Source organism: Pseudopipra pipra, chromosome W (assembly GCF_036250125.1).
Source record: "Pseudopipra pipra isolate bDixPip1 chromosome W, bDixPip1.hap1, whole genome shotgun sequence".
Lineage (NCBI taxonomy): Eukaryota > Metazoa > Chordata > Aves > Passeriformes > Pipridae > Pseudopipra > Pseudopipra pipra.
In genome coordinates this window covers 12,571,353-12,591,702 of record NC_087580.1, presented here as the reverse complement: position 1 = coordinate 12,591,702, position 20,350 = coordinate 12,571,353, and the positions used below count along the sequence as shown (strand labels likewise).

The following is a 20,350-nucleotide window of genomic DNA, read 5'->3' as shown; positions in this document are numbered from 1 at the left end:
AAACAAAAAGGAAAAAAAAAAAGAAAAACAGGAAGAAAAAAGAGAAAAACGAAAAAAGGAGAAGAAAAGAAAAAAGAAAAAAGAGAAAAAATAAAAAGAAAGAAAAGAGAATAAAAAAGCAGACAGAAAACAAAAAAAAACATAAATGTGGTAATGTGGTCTTATCACTTGTGCCTATCCCAGGTGCAAGAAAGGTGTATTCTGTATTAAAACTGTACTTTTAAAACAAAAAAGGGAGAATGTGGCACCCCAAGTAGACAAAGCTGTATTTACCCTTAGTTTTTTGAATTTAGATCAATGAGTACTGAATAAAAACCCACAAGACACCTAATGACAAGGTCCTATCAAGTGGTCAGTGTGGGGAAGGGCTGTGCTTGTGTTCTTCTCCCACAAGACCTTGCTGGCTTCCAGTCCCTCTGATGGAACCTTATCCCGAGTGGACCCGGCCCGCAATCCGACCCTGCAGATGCAGAGGCTGTCCCTCAAGAATTCCAGGAGGAGGCAGGGAATGCTGACCAGAGCAAGCCCTGCCCGGATGTCCCATCGGGAAGACACTGTTCTAAGGGGAATTCACTGTGTCTACCAACTCTTACTGACTGGCTTAATGACTCAGCCATGGCATGTCCCTGTCACTCAGACCCCTTCTTGGCCACACCTGACATTGTGATTTGTGTGACTGACAATACCTTTAACACCCCTGTAAGTAATCCTTGTTATTTTAGTTGTACCACAGATCAAAACGTACCTACCCTCCATTTATCATTAAAAATTCCCATGGGCAGAAGAGCCAAACTGTGGCTCCCAGGGAAGCAGAAGCTGGGAGGATGATGCAGGATACAGTGAATTAAGGAAACTGTGAAATGCAGAAATCCTCAGTGGAGGGCTGATTGCTTGGATCATCTCTGCAGCAATCCCGGCAGCTGCCGCAGCCACGGCTCCTGCTGCACTGGCCATTCAGTGCAGGCCATGCCTGCAGGGCCAGTGTATGGGCACTGTGGCAGCACCAGGAGCAGGGGTTTCAGAATCTGCCTGGTTTCAGTATTCCAAGTCCTCTGGAAGTGCATGGGACAAGCCCCAAGACAAGGAGCCCGGGTCCTGGCCCTCTTGGCCGTGAACTCTGCGTGTCCAAACAAAACAGGGGCACAGGTGGGACCAAGCGGAGTCACTCTGCACCTGCCCTGAGTTTATGGGAATGCAAAGGGAGGAGAGACCTTGGCTGAGTGCTTGGAGAGAGAAGGTTGTTTCTCCAAGTGGAAATGCACTTTAACCAGTCTGCATGACCAGCCTGTTTTTCTCTGGTGGCTGAACACAGCCAGCACATGAGGGGAGGGGAATGTGTGGGATCAGGACACTGCTTGGGGAATTCCGGTGGACTAAAAGACAAACAGTGGGTGCTGCTCACGAGAGAGGAGGAATAAAAGGGGACACCGAAAAATGTTGACAGACAAGTGCCCAAATGGAACTCTGTGTGTGCAGTCTCATTTTCTCCTTCAGCGCCCACAGGAGAGGGGGCAAAAAGTAGGGGTTGGGACTCCAAAACTGTTTAGAGGGAAACTGGGGATTGAGGGGAATATGGGAAAGTGGGAGGAACAGGGAGAAGGGTGGAAAAGGGGAGGTGGTCTGGCGGGATGGACAGTCCCATGGGGGTCTTTGGGCACAGGGGAGTTCGCAGAGGGGGTGACCCCCCTGAGGTCAAGGGTCACCAGAGCTCCAGCTGGTTCTGTGGAGCAGCGATCCCCCGGCCCCTGCCAGTGCGGGCACCTCACCAGGGCTGTTACTCGAGCTTATCTGTCCCCCTGCCAGTCCAGGGCTGTTTCTCCAAACCACCAAACCAAGTGTGCCAAACGCCATGGATGGTCAGTGCCAGCTGGGGGAGCGGGCACTTGGTGAGGGGATGAGAAAACTGCACCCAGGGCTGGGCTGAAAGAGGCTTCAGCACCACTTCTGATGCCCCAGGGGCAGCATCTGGCTTCTCCCAAACACAGAGATGGCACTTGTTCCTCTGCAGGGAGTCAAGGGCAGCAGGTAGGTCACCCTCCTGCATGGATGGAATGGCAGAGGATTCCTTGGGTGCCCAGGATGGATCAGCACTCGGGGATACAAACTGCCCTCGGGCTCAGGATGCAGCTGCCAGCACAGATTTCCCTGCAAAGTCTGCAGGGAGTCAAGCTCTGGGGAGGAGATTGTGCCCCATGGATGGGATTGCAGAGGCTCCCTCAGGTCCCCAGTATCAATCAGCAACCAGGAATATACAAAAAAAGGTCCACCCTGAAGAGTTCTGGGGGAGTGTTCTGGAGGGAGGGGACAGTGTCACCCCAGCAGGGCGGGGCTGGCAAGTGGGAGGCTGCTCCAGGGCTCTGCAAGAGGCCTCGTGCTCTGCTCGGCCCCAGCACTGGCTGGTCCCAACAGCCCCGGCTGCCCCCGGCCCTGGGCAGCTCTGCTGCCACAGGCTGTGCCCTCACCGTGGCCCTGCAATGGCCCTGCCTGTCCCTCCCCCGTGGCCCTGCCCGTGGCCCTGTCCCTTGGCTCTCTCTCTGCCAGCTCAGTGTGGGGCACACGGGCTGGGGGTCCCTCCCAAGCCCCCCGGGCAGCCGGCGTTGGCTGGGGGGATGTGAGGGCTGGGCCTGCTCAGCACAGCCCCGGCCTCGTGCCCAGCGCCTCTTTCCTGCCCCACACAAGAGCTTTCTGGCCCCCCCAGGGCTCCCCTGCTGCTGCCTCCAGATCCCCCCAAATCTCCCCCAGCTCCCCCCTCAAATCCCTTCCAACCCCCCCCAAGAGGGATCACCCAGCACCCTGGGACAGTAGCACAGTGGGCTGTACTGGGGACACTGGGCTGTACTGGGGGCACTGGGCTGTACTGGGAGGGCACTGGGGGGGGCTCACGTGTCCCACGACAAAGTGGCCCAGCTCCAGGAGAGATCTGGGGAGCAGTGAGGCGAATGGGGGGAAGTCAGTTAACACGTGGGAACAATGTCTGGGCGAGGCACTTCAAGTGGGAAGCTTGAATAATATTCAGCCGTGCCCAAACGAATTCAGCCAAAGCCAGTCCCCTCAGCTTCAGCCCCTGTATGGGGCTACAGAGAAACTGAGGCCTTCGGTAAGAGAATCTGGTATGTCCTTAACCAATACTCTCAAGTATTTGGAGACATTGAGTTCCATCTATTTTTTCACCCCACATGACTGGAAGGAGCTAATGAATTAGTTCTTAATGACACCCAATATACAGTCTGGCTATCTGGCTTTCGGGAAAGTTGTGCCAAACCCACAGCAGCTAACACCCAAGCAAGCGTGACAGCACATCAGTTGACCGGGGATGCAAATTATAGTTCAATAGATACACAATATAAATACCATAGAGAGATATGCGGCGTAGTGGCCAGGCAAGCCAGAAAAGCCATGAAAAACATTCTCACTACAAACCAAGATGATTACCTGTCCCCCACAAAAGTGTTACAAGGTAGTACTGAACCAAATTTGAGATGTTTAGACCAGCTGCAGTCTGCTTTAAACAAGCAAGGTTAATACAATGAAGCCAGAGAGATGCTGTATAAGCAATTGGCTCTTGAAGAGGGGAATACAAGCTGTGAAAGAGCTTTGCAAGTCCTTCCTGCAGGGGAAGGCTGCAGCATTACTGAGCTGGTTCAACCCTACCAAAGAGTTAGCTCTGAGAAGCACCAGTCTGCCTCTTTAACTGCGGCCTTAAAAGCCCAGCTAGGAGTACAAAAAGAAGCCAGACATAAGGAAAGTTGTGTTAGATGTGGAGACACTGATCACTCTCAAAGGGATTGCCCTTGGAGACCCTTAGTAGCAACATCTCACGAATACCCTAACAGCAGGGAATGGACTGAGTTGTACCAAGGGTGCCATAAGCAAGGCAAAGGATATGCCACAAGCATCACACTGCTTGTGGGGGTACTGCTCGCTGTCCTCCTCTGTGCCACCACCTTTCATGTGCAAGAGGAAGCAGCTTGGGGCGAGCCACAATGTGCCATCAACCAGCCCCCAAAACACCCCTATACTCTGCACCCCCCAGAAAGGTGACAGGGGGAGAACGCTGCGACATGTAAAAGCAGGAAATGCAGTCATAAAGCTTACAGGAGCACTGCAGAACAGACTGCCTTCATCCATCATGCCTCCAGCAAATTGGCCACTAGTGGTAACTGATACAAAGGACTATTTCTTTACCACCCTTCTGCACCCTGATAATGAGCCAAGGTTTACATTTCCCATCATGGCCCTGAACAATGCACAGCCTATGCAAAGTTATTGCTGGGCTGTCCTTCCTCAGGGGATGCAAAATAACCCGACAAGATCTCAAACAGCCATGATACATCATTATGTAGATGACACATTAATAACCACGGCCACAAGAAATGAACTGCCATTCGTTATTACTGCTCTAACCAAAACTGTCCAAGATGCAGGACTTCAGATTGTTTCAGAGAAGATCCAACAATCACAACTCTGGACTTGCCTTGGACGGGAACTAATGCAGCAAAAAGGTTCTCCACAGCTGCTGCAGCTCGAGGTAAAAAACACTTTACACAAATTGCAGAAGCCTCAGGGGGCTGTCAACTGGTTAAGGCCTGTTTTAACCATAACCACAGGGGACCTACACCCTCTGTTTGAGCTGCTAAAGGGGGACTCCAGCCTAAGGTCTGACAAGTCTCTGGCTGCAGAGGCAAACCAGGTGTTAGACATTTGTGTCAAGGCGATACAAAGCAGACAAAACGAGAAATCCTGAACGGCAAATCTGCCTAGTCCTTGTTTCCAGCAGGGATGAACCATTGCAGTTTTGTTTCAGTGGGATCAGACAGGCAAGACCCGCTGCAAATTCTAAGTGGCTGTTTTTGCCACACACACACCACCTAAAAACTGTGTAGGCTGTTAATGAGATGTTTGCAAAGCTTGTCATTAAAGGCAGAGCACGACTACCGGAACTGGACGGAAGGGATCCAGCTATCATTTACCTTCCAGCCACGAAGGACAATTTGGATAGGATGCCAGCTGAAGACACAGGATTCCAAGCTGCCCTGGCAAGTTTTGACAGTGACATTTAAATTCATCTCCCTAAGCACAGGTTGTGGGCAAAAATCGGTAATTTACCTTTAAAAGCCACACCAGATGCAAACCTGAACCAGTGAAAAGCCTCAGGGCCTTCACAGATGCATCCAGGAAAAACACAAAATACTGCAGTGACTTGAATAAATCCTGCCACAGAACAGTGGGAACGAGAACTACAGACCGTGAACCAAGGCTCTGTGCAGGTTCTGGAACTGACTGCCATTCATGTTGCCTTGGGAAAAATTTCTGAACAATCCTCTAATGTTGTAACTATGTTTATTATACTATAAGGTTCATACCCCGTCTTGAAACTTAGTTTCTTTGAGATATTGTTAACCCTCACCTGTTGTTTGAAATGCGTTCTGTTTGGTTCCTGTGATTCACAGAAGGTATGATTTCTATACAATACACACAAATCACATGCTGACAGGACAGGGCCAATAACTGACAGAAACTAAGAAGCTGCTAAAGCAGCAATGTTTAACACCATACCCAGAGTTCTAAAGCAAACAAAATTGTCTCATTCATTTTTCCATCAGAATGCACGTTCTCTAAAGAGACAATTCAAAACAACGATTAATAAAGCTCAGACATTATCAGGGCATGCCCACACTGTCAAGAAATCACACCCATGCCATCTCAGGAAAGCGTTAACTCTAGAGAGTTAATGGCAAATGAAGTCTAGCAAACAAATATATACATCTCTGAATTGGACATATTGAAATATGTACATGCACATAGATACACATCCACAAAACATAACTGCCACAGCATCCACTGGACAAAGCACAAGAGTGTAAAACACAATGATTTAGTTGCTTAGCAACCTTGGTACTCTAAAATAGATTAACAATAATAATAATAATACAGCTTTACTTCCTATCAAATAGGAAAATTCTCACGTCACAAGCATTCCACACTAACCCATAAGACAAGCACATCACACATTGAAACACATACTAGATAAAAACAAAAAGGGGGAGAATCTGTGTAGCCTGCAAGAACATCTGTAAAAAGCTATGTATGTTATCAGTTTTTTAAATTGTGACAGCACTGAAAAGCGTAAGTATGAAAAGCAACATAAACCCCAGGCTTGTGCCTCTCCTGAACCACCGGTCATGGTAAGGAACTTGATTTCAGGACAGTGGACGAGATCCCTAGATTTTGTGACGGGGGAGGGAGCTATGCCTGTGTAGCTACAAGAAAAGAACTTAAGCAGATTTCTTCCAGGTGTGTAAAATCCTATTCAGGTACATGACCACAGCAGCAGGAACCAGAGTAACGCAGAAGTTTAAAAAGAGTTATGTTTATGTTTCAGGTTTACATTAAGGAATGACCAATGTGGTAAGAAGCAGCCTGTAAAATGTGTGTGTATGTGTGTGTGTGAGTGAAGGTGGCCACCGATGAATGAAAATGAATGAAAGGAGTGAATGAATGAAAAGAGTTGTTTGACTAGTCAAATACTAAAACACAAAACACCTCACAAAATAACATTACCTCAGCCACAAGGTCACTTTTAAGAAAATTTAGTTTTGCTAAGATTATCCTGTTTTTTAAATAAAGTTGAATTCCCTAGTTATAAAACCCCTCAGATTAATAAAGGTTGTAAGTTTATACACGGTTGGCCTAAGGCCCCTAAGTTAATAAAGTTATTTCTCCAAGTTGCACTACCCTTTAGGAATATAAGAAAGTTTTAAAAGATTTGCCATAGAAGTATAAGAAACCAAGCAAGCGATGTGCTGGGTCATTGCAAACCTTGGTAGTTTACAACGTACTGTTCTGAATGTTTGCACTGTTGTTGTTTTGCACTGTTTTCGTGACTTCTTTAGATAATTAAGAGCAGGGTGATGTGGGAGGTGTGTCCAGGGCACAGAGGACGTGCCGGGGCAGAGGAGCCCAGGGGACCATGTGCCGACATAGGTAACCTCATTGGCTAAAGAAGTCACATGCTGTAAAAGGATAAAACCGCACCAAATTTGAAATAAAGCTCTCTTTGTCTCAGCACCGCACGAGGAGCAGTTATTCCTTGTTATACAAGGATTTTGCGTCCCCTACAGGGTGAGTGGGTTGGCGTCGGCTGAGGAGCTCTGGCCGTACGAGTTCAGGTTGATATAGTCAAGAGACTCGAGAAATTTAGGGTTGCAAGGAAATAAAGAATTTATTGAAGAACAAATAAGCAAAACGGTGAGCCGGGCGATCGGAGGAAGCCCCTTGTTCCTGCCACAGTCCGCAAAAGGGAACAACAGGGCAGCACTTCTTATACCCTTTCACAACCACCTCCCCCCAATGTCACGTCATCTGTCCATTGGCTCCAGTTTCGCGGGTTAGATTCTGTTTGGTTCCCCTTTCGCGGGCTGTAGTGGTTTGAACCAGATTTTCCCCCAGAGGTTAAGAAAGTGGTAACCCCCGAGGGGTGGTGGCACTTGAGCTTGGAACCAATCTGCGCTCCTGCAAAATGTAAACATACCACAAGCAAACGGAAGAGAAGAGTTGTAGTTTTGTTGTTGTAGGAGAGGCAGCCATGTTGTGAGCCACGAGGAAGGGGCTCGGAGCCCCTTGGAGGGCTCTGGCCCCCTCCCAGCCCCCGGTTGGGGGGACTGCAGAGACTTGGAACAGTGTTAGACTGTTTGTAGTTAAGCTGGGAGATGTTTTCTCCACTGTGAGTGAGCAGAGACAGCAGCGGCAGACGCAGCGTCCAGAGACTCTGGTAGAGAGCCAGGACAGATAAGAACTGAACCGGAGAAGCAGCAGAGACATGCAGCTGAGTAAGGGAGACACCGAGTTGTCCCGGAGAGCCGAGAAGGAGAGTCAGCAGCAGAGCTACAGAGTTTTGGGGGTAAGAACTGAACCAAACCCCCCAAACTCCTTTGAGACCTCCGGGAAAGGAGGGACATGGACTCCTATTTTGGAGAGTAGTTTTGGATGTGCAGCACCGGAGGGAGAGGAGCTGAGAAGCTCAAAGATGTCCTGAAGCTGGATCGGGACAGAAAAGGAATGTGGGGGGAGTTGACCTTGGCCCCCCCGCTGCTGCTGACAAGCCTGGCAGCCTGGAACAGAGCACAGGAGCTCTGGTAGAACTCTTGAGGCAAAGGCTTGCAACTGAATGCTGCCCAAGATGTTCTGACTCAGGGGTGAATCCCCCGAGGAAGGGACTTTCACGAAGATGCCCCTGCATTTCGTGATATGCCTGTGGTGAAGCGAGCCTTGTCCCTGCTGGCAGTCCACAGATGAGGCCTTTGCTTGGAGTCGAAGGAGAGCCAAGAGGGGTGAAAGGAGACCCCCTGTGTCTTGAAGACCCTCGTTTTGGAGACGACGGGCCAAGGGGCTTGGAGATCCTCTTGTGTGTATTGAAAAGAGATCCAGCTATCAGCTGCTGCATGTGAAGAGGACTGCTGCCGTAGAGAAACTGCTCAGAGACAAGAAGGGATCTGTCTTTCTTCCCTCCTGGACTTTTATTTGGAGGGGGGAAGAGATCTGATCCATTGTAAATACTTATGTCATGGTAGAGATAGCTAAGATTGTATATAATGTATTGTAGTATTTATTTGTATAGTCATTGTAATATATTCCCTTTCCCCCATTTGGAGTCTGGTGTGTTTTGTCTGGAAAAAAAAAAACCCATCTCACATTAGATTGAGATGTGACAGGGGGCTAGGACTAGGGAATTTAGATTTTGGGGATTTCAAACCATGACACGGGCCGACTCCTGTTTGGTTCCTCTTTTCGTGGGCTAATCCTGTTGCTGGGAGACATCAGCCAATAGACCAGTAGTCAATAGTCTCTATGGGCCGTGATGCTGGAATTTTCCATTGCAGGTAGTGGTTTTTAAATCCAGACCTCGTGGTCTACCCCTCCCCCTGCTTTCTCCATTTTGATTCCTACAAATATGCTTAGAACAAGTACTTTTAAGAACAAGGCATAATGTGACAATTCATCTCTGCGTTGTGGTTTGTTAGTCAGCAACTCAACAGATCTTGTGCTTAGTTATTACACAACTCTCAAACTTGTGCTTTTAACAAAACGCTAAATATAACATTATAACATTATTGAGTTGTCTCTTACTTCGATCTGCAAATTTATTCTTTAATAATCTATAAAAAAGTCATAGATTTCTGACAGGGCCCTGATGATGAGATCTTTGCCCTCAGCACTGTCCTTCACGTACTCGTGAGCTTCGACGTTGTTCAGACTGTAGGAGTGCCAGTCGAACCTGGAACATGCAAGGAGGAGGTTAGAATACTAATGCTGATGGTTTCCCCCTCGGCAGCCTTTGGGGACAGCTTCAAAGCTGTGCTGCACCCACCTTGTCCAGCAAGCAGGCGATGTACTGCCTCCTGTTCTGCGGGTCGTGAGTGATCCACCTCAGCACAGCCTCGAGCATGGCTTCTTCTCGCCTCACGTTGAGCTCGTCCTTCTCGATGATATGTGCCAGCTCCTCAGCAGAGAGGTCTAGGAACTCCTCGGACACCTGGGACACCTCCTCGAAGTGATGCAGGATGTACGCGCAGGCGGCTGCGCGCAGGTCGGGGCAGTAGTAATAGCTAGTTAATCTCCAGATGCCAATGCAGTTCTCAAAGCAGAGCCTGGAATGGAGGAACTCGCAGCACAGGTTGACAATGCCCATGACATTGAACTGGTCGGCTGCAGCCAGCAAACTCTCAACGTTGTCCTCCGTGATCGGTACTGTTCCAGTGTAGGCGTAATCAATGATGAGACCCATCATTTCAGCTGAAACACCAGGGATTTGATAGACCATCATGTCCGAGTTGGTAAACAGTATCCTGAAAACACAGCACTGCTGCATGAAATCCTGTCCTTGGGTCCCCTGTGTTTCCCGAACTCCCAGGGCAACAGTTTAGGCACTGACAGGAGCCCTGCTGGGAGGCCCCATAGTTTATTAATTAATGTTTTACTTGCTGGTTGTTTGAAAAAGGAGAGAAAGCCTCTGGCTGGGGACAGGGAGCACCAGGGTGAACGACCCCCATGCTTCCACAGGAATCACAAAATCACAAAATGGCCTGGGTTGGAGGGGACCTTAAGGATTATCCCATTCCAACCCCTGCCATGGGTAGGAACTCCTTCCACTAGACCAGGTTGCTCCAAGCCCCATCCAACCTGGCCTTGGACACTTCCAGAGATGGGGCAGTCACAGCTTCTCTGGGCAACCTGTGCCAGGACCTCACCACCCTCACAGGGAGGAAGTTTTTCCAACTATCTAATATAAACCTCTGTCAGTGTGACACCATTACCCCTTGTCCTGTCACTCCAGGCCCTTGTAAATAAATTCTTGTGTTTCCAGTACTGACCCAAAGTAGACACTGCAACAGGAGAGGATTTGCTTGTTAGCTTTGAATTGCACTCCATCAATTGTTATGATCACATCACAGGGCGGAGCTTCAAGGCGGAGCTCGTTGGTGATGCTCCAATTCCTTCCGCTCATCTCCCTCTCTGTGCTGGAGGATGACTTTCTGGTGCTATCTCCCACGCTGCAGTCAGAGGCAGAGTGGACCTCACTGACGTGTGCGGAACACTGGTGTTGCCTGGAAACATCCAGCGCTGAACCCACTCGCTGGCTCTGGATTGTGACCCGTGATGACATCACAACCACAGGGGTGACCCAGGCCCAACATTCCCTGGTTGCCCGGCGCCTTCACTTCCCCTCGGCCCAGGTTCTGCTGAACCCCGGGCCTGCACAATGTTAATGGTTGCTGGGAGCAAAATCGTCTGTGTGATCCCCCAGCATAAGAATAATGAATAATAATAATAATAAATAATCCTCAGTATTATTTTGCCAGAGTGTAAAAGTCCCGAAAGGTGGGCACTGACTGCTGCTGAAGTGCCTTGTGCCACCTCACCCAGGAGGAAGCTGAGGCACAGCCCAGCTCCTGTCAGTGCTGAAGTCGCACACGCTGCCCCTGATTTGTCATTTGAGGTGTGCCAGGGGAGATTTAGGTTGGCTCATGGGAAAGTTTTTTCCCCAAAAGGGCTGTCCAGCCCTGGCACAGCTGCCCAGGGCAGCAGCGGTGGCGTCCTCATCCCTGTCCAGGTTTAAAAGCCGTGTGGCTCTTGGGGACATGGGTTAGTGGTGGCCTTGGCAGTGCTGGGGGACGGTTCTCTGCGGGCATTTCCTGCACAGGGTTCCGCGACTCCGCGTCCCCGGCGCTGCGGGGCGGTTCAGTGCCGGGCGCCCTTGCCCGCGGCTTCTTTATTGGAATCTTTCCTTTCTGCTTCGCCCTCCCCGCTCGCTGCGGCAGAAACGAAACCGCCGGTCCCGCCCCGCGCTGCTGCGGGCGCCGGGCGGAGGCGCAGCCGGGGCACGGGGGGTCCCCCCGCACCCCCTACCCCGAGCACGCCCCGAGTCCCCCCCGGCCCCGCGGCCGCGTTCCGGTCCCGCCCCCCCGGCCCCGCCCCGCGGCTGCGCGGCCCGGCGGGAGCGGAGCGGGAGCGATGGTGAGCGGGGTCCGCGGGCCGGGAGCCCGGGCTGGGGCAGCGGCGGCCCCGGGGCTGGGCGGGGGAGCGCGGCCAGGAGGGCGCTGGAGGCTCCTCGGTCCCACCAGGGCGGCACCGAGCGGGGTCTCTGCTCTGCCCGCAGGTGCCCGAGCTGGAGAAAGCCATGGTCCGGATCCGGCAGCCCGAGCGCGTGCGGGGGATCCTCCGGACCCTCCGGGAGCAGGGGGTGGCCAAGCTGCAGGGAAGCCCTGCTTCAGCACCACTTGCCCTGGCCGTGGAGCTGCCAGGTGGGCACTGGAGCCCTGTCCCTGCTGACAGCGGCCCCAGGGGGGTTGCCCCCTCCATCCCTCCGTGCCGTGGCCCCTTACCCACGCCGATGCTGCCGTAGCCCAGGTGGGGCCCAGGTGACGCCGCTCGTTCACGCACATGCCCTGCAGACCCCGTCCATGCCGGTGATCAGCCGCCCCACGCCCACCACGCCGGCCACTGTGGCCCCTCGGTCATGGCTGGGGCGAAGGGACAGGCCCGTCAGAGGTGCAAAAAAGGATGAAGCTCCCAAAGCTGCTGGGAGGGGGCAGAGTGGGGGCACAGGGCTGCCCCCTCCCCGAGGTGCAGGTAGCCCACCACAGCCCATGAGCCTCTGTGCTGCAGGCAGAATCCACAGCTCAAAAACACGCATCCTGATGGGCTCAATCCTGCGCTGTTGGGGGGCAGCTGCCCCCTGCAGCACTGCTCAGGGCTCCAGCTTGACCCTGCACCTCCAGAACCCATCAGCTGCCTCCCCAGGTCTCACCCACAGAGCTGGGCTGGAGGCCAGCAGCTCGCAGGCTTCCTGCTGCTTCCAAACCATTTTGCATATGGCACATTGGAGCTTTGTGCAGCAAGGAGGAAAGACAACGTCCTGGCCCCTGCATCCGCCCAGCCCGGCCCTCTTGGAATTTCTGTAGACGTGTCGCTCATCTCCCTCTCCATGTTGGAGGACCTGAAGTAAGTACTGCAACAACAGAGGATGAGCTTGTGAGCCTTGAATTCCACTCCATGAACTCTTATAACCACATCACAGAATGTCCCTTCAAGGCGGAACTCGTTGGCGATGCTCCACTTGCTTGCACTCATCTTCCTCTCCATGTTGGAGGATGACTGTCTGGTGGGTGCTCAGATATCCCCCACGTTGCAGTCAGAGGCAGAGTGGACCTCACTGACGCGTGTGGAACACTCTGGTGTTGCCTGCAAACATCCAGCGCTGAACCCACTCGCTGGCTCTCTTAAGGGTGGGTCCGTTGGTGTTTGGACAAGTGTCCACTCTGGGCAAAGCTCTTCCCACACTTCCCACACCTGTAGGGCCGTTCCTCAGAGTGGATGTCCTGGTGGGTGAGGAGGCTGGGGCTCTTCCTGAAGCTCTTCTCACACTCCAAGCACTTGAAGGGCTTCTACCTGCTGGGAGGCTGCTCAGGGACCACCAGCTCAGAGCTCACCCTCAAGCTCCGGCCTTCCCGGCACAGGCTGGCTCTTTCCTCCTCAGAGCACCCTGGGATGGCTTTGGAGCCTCTCCTGCAGGGGGATCTCCAGCCCTTTTCCTCCCCACTGCCTTCCTGCACCGGGGAGCCCTTCAAAACGGCCTCTCCCACCAGGGTCTCAAGGGGGGATTTGTCCTCCGGGCTCTCCGTCCTCAGCTCGGGGCCTGGGGCAGGAAGCAACAAGGACAGGGAGGGGATTTGCCTCCGGCCCACAGGGAAGGCCAAGGACATCCCCCCAACTCCGGCCCCGGCAGGACGGCGGCGCCAGCGGGGTTGTCCTGCAGCCGGGGCCATGCTCGGCTGACAGAGCCAGCACAACACCCGCCCAAATAGACACTGACTGCCTCCTCACCCGCCTGGGGGGCCCAAGGCATCTTCCTCTTCCTCGCAGCCTCCTCCTCCATCCGCCCAAGCTTTGGGAAGGACAAATCCTGATGGGGGGGAAACAAGGGCTGAGCACGTTGGCTTGGGGGTTCCTCCTGCCCAAGTCCATCTCTAGAACTTATCGGGCATCCCGTGACCATAAAAACCTCCAAAACACCAAGATTCAGCCCAGAAAAACCCAAACCACAGTGATTCAGGAAAAAAAACCCTCAAATAGCAAGAAAACCCTCGTCCCCACAAACTGCAAAAAGTTGGGATTCAGCTAAAATATACTCCAAAATATGAAGATTAGCCCAAAAAATCTCTCCCAGAAATTCCCCCTCTCTAGTCTCTGCCCTCTGGGGTTCAGAGAGTCTCCCCTGTCTGGGATGCTTGGGGTCCCACTTAGGGATACTTGGGAGTGTTGGGTCTCAAGGGTCCCTTCTCCTCTGACTCTCGCCTTCAGGGTGCCACATTCCCGGATATTCCCTCTCTCCAGGTTTTCCACTTCATCGTCCCGGGGATCCCAGGGGTCCCCACTGTCCAGGCTTCCCCTTCTCCACGCCCCCCGTTTCAGGCTCCCGGGGGTCTCGGGGCTCCTTCCTCTCCGTGCTCCCCCCTCCAGGCTGCCGGGGTCCCCCAGCTCCGGCATCGCCCCGCTCCACCCTCCACACTTGGCAGCTCCCGGGCTCCAGAACCACCCCCAGCACTCCTGGAGGGGCCCCAAACCCGCTGTGTCCCCCCCGCCGGCACCGGGCTGACAATGGAGCCGGCGGGGCCTGACCCAGCAACACCAACCCCCACCATGGGGGGGACCCGCATCCCCCACCCACCGCTGGGGCTCTGCCCCCAACCCAGCCCGGCACCCTCAGAAAACACCTCCCGCCCACCCCCAGGAGCCACCCAGGGCTGAGCAGGAACAGGAACAGCAGGAAAACAACTGCCCCCCCATCCTGTGCGTGCCTGGGAAGGGGGAACTCATCCCAAATATTCTGGGGGGAGCATAGGGGGTCAGGACATACTCGGGCTGCCAGCACAGGTTTCCCTGCAAAGCCTGCACTGAGTAAAGCTCTGGAGAGGAGATGGTGCCCCATGGAGGGGATTGCAGAGGCTCCCTCAGGTCCCCAGCAGGAATCAGGAACCAGGAATAGACACAAAAGGTCCCCCCAAAGATTTCAGGGGGAGTGTCCTGGAGGGAGGGGACAGTGTCACCCCACCAGGCCGGGGCTGGCAAGTGGGAGGCTGCTCCAGGGCTCTGCGAGAGGCCTCGTGCTCTGCTCGGCCCCAGCACTGGCTGGTCCCAACAGCCCCGGCTGCCCCCGGCCCTGGGCAGCTCTGCTGCCACAGGCTGTGCCCTCACCGTGGTCCTGCAATGGCCCTGCCTGTCCCTCCCCCGTGGCCCTGCCCGTGGCCCTGTCCCTTGGCTCTCTCTCTGCCAGCTCAGTGTGGGGCACACGGGCTGGGGGTCCCTCCCGCGCCCCCCGGGCAGCCGGCGTTGGCTGGGGGGATGTGAGGGCTGGGCCTGCTCAGCACAGCCCCGGCCTCGTGCCCAGCGCCTCTTTCCTGCCCCACACAAGAGCTTCCCGGCCCCCCCAGGGCTCCCCTGCTGCTGCCTCTGCTCCTGGCCCTGCCTTTGCTGCTCCCTTGCCTGGGGCAGCGGCTGCAGGGGGGGGATGGCAGCAGCTTCAGCTCCACGGCACTTCCTGGGGGGAGCTCAGCCCGGGGGGCACGGGCAGGGACCTGATGGGGATGGACAGGGGCCCTGCAGGGGAAGGCACAGGGACAACCTGTACAACGCCCACAGCATGGGCATCACCCGCAGCGCTGTCAGCTGCTGCGTGGTACCAGGGCTCTCCAGCGTCATGGACTACATCGCCAGGCCACACTACTACCGGCACAACAACTCCATGGGCATCTCATTCAGCACTTCAACTCGGAGCGTGCCGTTGTAAATAGTTCCCCCTTCTAAGTCTTGTGATCAGCCATCACTGGATGCTGGGATGGAAGGGTTTGACGGGTACATAGAGCTCAACACAGCAGAGCTCCCCACACTTGTAAGGCCTCTCCCCGGTGTGGACGCGCCGGTGGGTGATGAGGTGGGAGTTCTGGTTCTGTTGGAAGCCCTTCCCGCAGTCGGTGCAGTGGAAGGGCCTCTCATCCCTGTGAATCCGCTCATGCAGGAGGAGATCTAAACTGGTGTGAAACTGAGTGTTGAGGAGATCTGAGCTGGTGTGATCTGAGCTGGAGATGCGCTGGTGTCGGATCAGGCTGGAGATCTGCCTGAAGCTCTTTTCACATTCCCCACATGGGTAGGACCGTTTCCCACTGTGGATGTGCTGGTGTTGGAGCAGGTGGGTGCTCTTCCTGAAGCTCTTTTCACACTCCAAGCGCCGGACGGGCTTCTCCCTGCTGGGAGGCTGCTCAGGCTCCACCAGGTCCGAGATCTGGCTCAAGTTCCGGCCACCTTCCCCACACAGGCTGCATCTTTCCTCCTCACAGCACCCTGGGCTGACTTTGGAGCCCCTCCTGCGGGAGGATCTCCGGCCCTTTTCCTCCCCGCTGCCTTCCTGCGCCGGGGAGCCCTTCAAAACGGCCTCTCCCACCAGGCTCTGCCAGGGGGATTTGTCCTCCGGGCTCTCCGTCCTCAGCTCGGGGCCTGGGGCAGGAAGCAACAAGGACAGGGAGGGGATTTGCCTCCGGCCCACAGGGAAGGCCAAGGACATCCCCCCAACTCCGGCCCCGGCAGGACGGCGGCGCCAGCGGGGTTGTCCTGCAGCCGGGGCCATGCTCGGCTGACAGAGCCAGCACAACACCCGCCCAAAGGGACACTGACTGCCTCCTCACCTGCCTGGGGGGCCCAAGGCATCTTCCTCTTCCTCGCAGCCTCCTCCTCCATCCGCCCAAGCTTTGGGAAGGACAAATCCTGATGGGGGGGAAAACAAGAGCTGAGCATGTTGGCTTGGGGGTTCCTCCTGCCCAAGTCCATCTCTAGAACTCATCGGGCATCATAAAAACCTCCAAAACAGCAAGAATCAGCCCAGAAAAACTGAAACCACCAAGATTCAGGCAAAAATCCCTTTCAGAAATAGCAAGCAGTGCAGGAGGAGCCTCCCAAGCAGCAGTTGCAGGGCAGCAGGGACCGACCTGAGCTGCCTTTGGTGCCCAGGAACTCCCCCCACACAGCCCCTCTCCTGCCCCGAGGGACCAGCAGAACAGGGGGAGCCCAAAGGACTGGACTGGAGGAATTGAACAGACATTTTGGGGCCATTTGATGGACATTTTGCAGGGGTGGTGCACAGACTAAGGGAAGGAGACCTGTGTGTTCTAGCAAAGAATGGGAAGGGGCTGGTGGGGGGTGAAGTTGTATTGAGTCGTGTGGGGCCTGGGCATGATGGGACTGGTGTGGAATAAGGGCCAGAATGTGCTGCTTTGGGCCGGGGTGGAGTTAATTTTCTTTGCAGGGGCTGCTGTGGGGCTGGGGTTGGGCTTGTGCTGAGCACAGGCTTGAGAACACAGAGGTGGTTTGGTTAGTGCTGAGCCTCCCCAGAGCCAAGGCCTTTCCTGCCCCTGGCACAGACACACTGGGGAGGGGCTGGGGGTGTGGGGGAGGTTGGGAGGGGACACAGCTGGGACAGGTTTAGAGGGATGGAGATTGTTTTCCCAAGTCCCCATTCCACGGGATAGGGCCCTGCTCTCCTGGAGGTGCTGAACACCTGCCCAACCGTGGGAAGCAGGGAATGAATCCCCTGTTTTGTTTTGCTCCTGCGTGCAGCTTCTGCTTGTCCTTATTAAAGTGTCTTTCTCTCCACCCACGAGTTTTCCAGCTTTTCCCCTCCCAGTTCTCTCCAGGGTCCTGCTGGTGGGGGAGTGAGGAGCGGCCGGGAGGGGCTTGGGGGCTGCATGGGGTGAAACCACAACAGCCTTTGTTGGTGTCCAGGGTGGGGCTGGGAGTGTTGGAGATAGCCACAGATGTGTCTGGGATGTGCTGCTGAAATTTGCAGCTGCTGGGGCTGTCTGGGGCTCCTGGCTGTGTGTCAGAGTCTGGGGCTCCTTGGTGGCTGCAACTCCGTGTGAACTCGAGCTGAAGGGCCTGTGACCTGTGGGTGAGTCCAGGCTGGAGCAGAGACCCCCCTGCAGCCCGGGGAGGAGCCCACACTGGAGCAGATTTGCTGGCAGGACTTGTGACGTCGTGGGGGATCCACACTGGAACAGCCTGTTCCTGAGGGACTGACCCCATGGAAGGGACCCACACTGGAACAGCCTGTTCCTGAGGGACTGATCCCATGGAAGGGACCCACACTGGAACAGCCTGTTCCTGAGGGACTGACCCCATGGAAGGGACCCACACTGGAACAGCCTGTTCCTGAGGGACTGATCCCATGGAAGGACCCACACTGGAACAGCCTGTTCCTGAGGGACTGACCCCATGGAAGGGACCCACACTGGAACAGCCTGTTCCTGAGGGACTGATCCCATGGAAGGGACTGACATTTGAACAGCCTGTTCCTGAGGGACTGACCCCATGGAAAGACCCACACTGGAACAGCCTGTTCCTGAGGGACTGACCCCATGGAAGGACTCAGGTTGAAGAAGTCCATGGAGGACTGTCTCCCGTGGGAGGGAGCCAGGCTGGATGGAGCAGGGGAAGGACTCCTCTCCCTGAGGTTGAAGCAGCAGCACAAACATGGGATGAACTGACCATAACCCCCACTCCCATCTCCCTGGGCCCCCGGGGTGGGGGGGGAAAGGGAGGAAATCAGGGATGAAGTGAAGCCCGATGGTTTTGTAGGATTTGTAGGGAGAGGAGGAGGAAGAACCTGGTGCCGAGTAAAGGGGAGAGGAGGAGGGATGAGGCTGGAGCTGTGGAAGGCGCTGGAGGCGGCCGGGGGGCAGCCGGGACTTGGCTTTCCACATCTGTGCGGGGAAAGGAAGCCAGTCCCTGGTTTCTGGGGCTGTCCCCCCTCGCAGTTTGTTGGGTTTAACACCAAAGTGCAGCAAAGCCCCGCCCCAGGGCACGGCCGGTCCCGGACACAGCCCCGGCGGGCGGGCGGGCGGAAGCCATGATGGCGGAAGGTGCGGCTGCGCTGGGGGAGATTGCGGGGCCTGCGGGAGAGCGGGGCTCTGGGGATCCCCTCGGGGGCTGCGGGGAGCGCGGCTGCGGGTGGAAAGGCTGGAGGGCTCGGGAGGGTTTAGCCAAGGGGTTCGGGGGTTCCCGAGGGTCAGAGCGCAGGCCTGGAACCAGCGAGCGGAGGGGGGAACTTTGCTAACGCCCTGGCTGCACTGCGCAGGCGCCGGCGGAGTCCTCAAGAGGGAACATCAACTCCCATGAGGCTCTGCGCGACCCGCCATTACCCCTCCCGCCACAGCGCCCCCTGCCGGCCCGGCGGACCGACCCCAGGGAAAGGGGATCTTAATGCCCCCTCGAACCCCAGAGACCCCCAACACTCAGCACACAGAGACCTCACAGGGAAGGGGCCCCGGGGTCCCCTAAAGCCCAGCAGTGGGGTTCAGGGGATCTCCCAGCCCTCAGGGGAGAGGTCCTGGGGGTGCCCCCAAAAGTGCGGGGGGGTGACGGACCACATTCGGGTAAGGGGATCCCAGTGCCCCCAGTATATCCCAGTGACCCTCAGTACGGCCCAGTAACCCCCTCAGTGACCAGCCAGTGTGTCCAAGTGACCTCCCACTGACCCCAGTATGGCCCAGTGATCCTGCAGTGAGCACCCAGTAACCCCCAGTATGGCCCAGAAACCTCCCAGTGCCCCCCCGGGTGTCCTGGTAATGCCCCAGTAAGCCCCCAGTCCCTCCCAGTGCCCCCTGCTTCCCCCCAGTGTGTCCCAGTATCCCCCAGTAATCCCCCAGTGCCCTGCAAAGCCCCCCAACTGTCCCCAAGGTGTCCCCAGACGCCCTTGGCCTTTCTGTGAGTGTGGGGGGGAGAGGGGACGTTTTTGAGCTCAGAGGGTCCAGGGGGGGCTCCTGGGGTGAGATGGAGGGTTGGGGACATCAGGGATGGAGTTTGGGGACAGTGGGGAGGAGTTTGGGGACAGTGGAATTGGGGGTGTCAAGGGGGGAATTGGGGCCATGGGGAGGCCCTGGGGAAAATGGAGACACCGGGGGGGTCTTGGGGTGTTGAGGAGGGAACTGGGGACACAAAGAGGGTCTTGGGGACACCAGGGGGGTCTCAGGACTCCCCTACTGGTGGTGCTGCCCATCCTCTCCCCTCCCCAGGCCCGTTTAACCCCCTCAAATGTCCTTCAACCCCCCTTTTCCATTTAATCCTCTCCCCCTACAGATCCATTTGACCCCCCAATGCCCTCAAGACCTTTAGTCCATTAAAAGAAATAGCTTATACCTTTTTTAATGTGCATTATTTATTTTTTGCCCAGCGCTCTAAAATGTGTGCCAGTTCAAAGTGTGTTCTATTTTTTTTGTTTCTTTCCCTGGTAACGAGCATTTACTAGAGTATTCTGAACCTGTGGGAATGTGTGAATTGTCACGAGGTAAATTGGCTCCATTCTCCTACCAGTGTATTTATACTTTTATTCTAAAAGTATAAAAGCTAGTTCTTCAGTCACAGACCTAGAAGAGAAAGTTATGGCATATTGTCCAAACAATTTCACATATTGTTTCTCATCCTGAAACAGGAGCACTTCTGCAAGAAGCACCTCTGGAGGTGTTCTGTGCCCTGCTCTTTCACAACGTGGGGCAGGTGTGCTTGCACTTCCGGCATATTTTGCTATTTTGTTAAAGCCGATCTCACTGCAAACACAAGTCTCACAAAGCCAAAGTCTGTGATAATCCAAAATTAATGTATAGCTCTGAACAAGCCAGTTAGTGTAAACACAAAATATAGTTAAGCTTTGAAGTTTTGTGTGGGGGAGAGTTAAGTTGCTGTAGGAAAATACTGTTGACTAATAGTGCCTTATGTCATCTTCTAGAAAGGTCTGGCGTATGCTTTC

The 20,350-nt window shown here is 54.8% G+C and overlaps 1 protein-coding gene and 1 long non-coding RNA gene across 3 annotated transcripts in view; both read right to left on the bottom strand.

Annotated features, from left to right (window-relative positions):
• LOC135406163 (uncharacterized) overlaps positions 1-20,350 on the bottom strand; it is a 396,593-nt gene that overhangs the window by 176,746 nt on the left and 199,497 nt on the right. The window lies entirely within an intron of this gene.
• LOC135406294 (kelch-like protein 10) lies at positions 7,116-12,772 on the bottom strand. Its single transcript, XM_064640714.1, is given in 5 exon segments — positions 7,116-7,173; positions 9,170-9,250; positions 9,252-9,274; positions 9,368-9,845; positions 12,497-12,772. Coding segments are annotated over 5 exon segments (786 nt in total). The 5' UTR covers positions 12,643-12,772.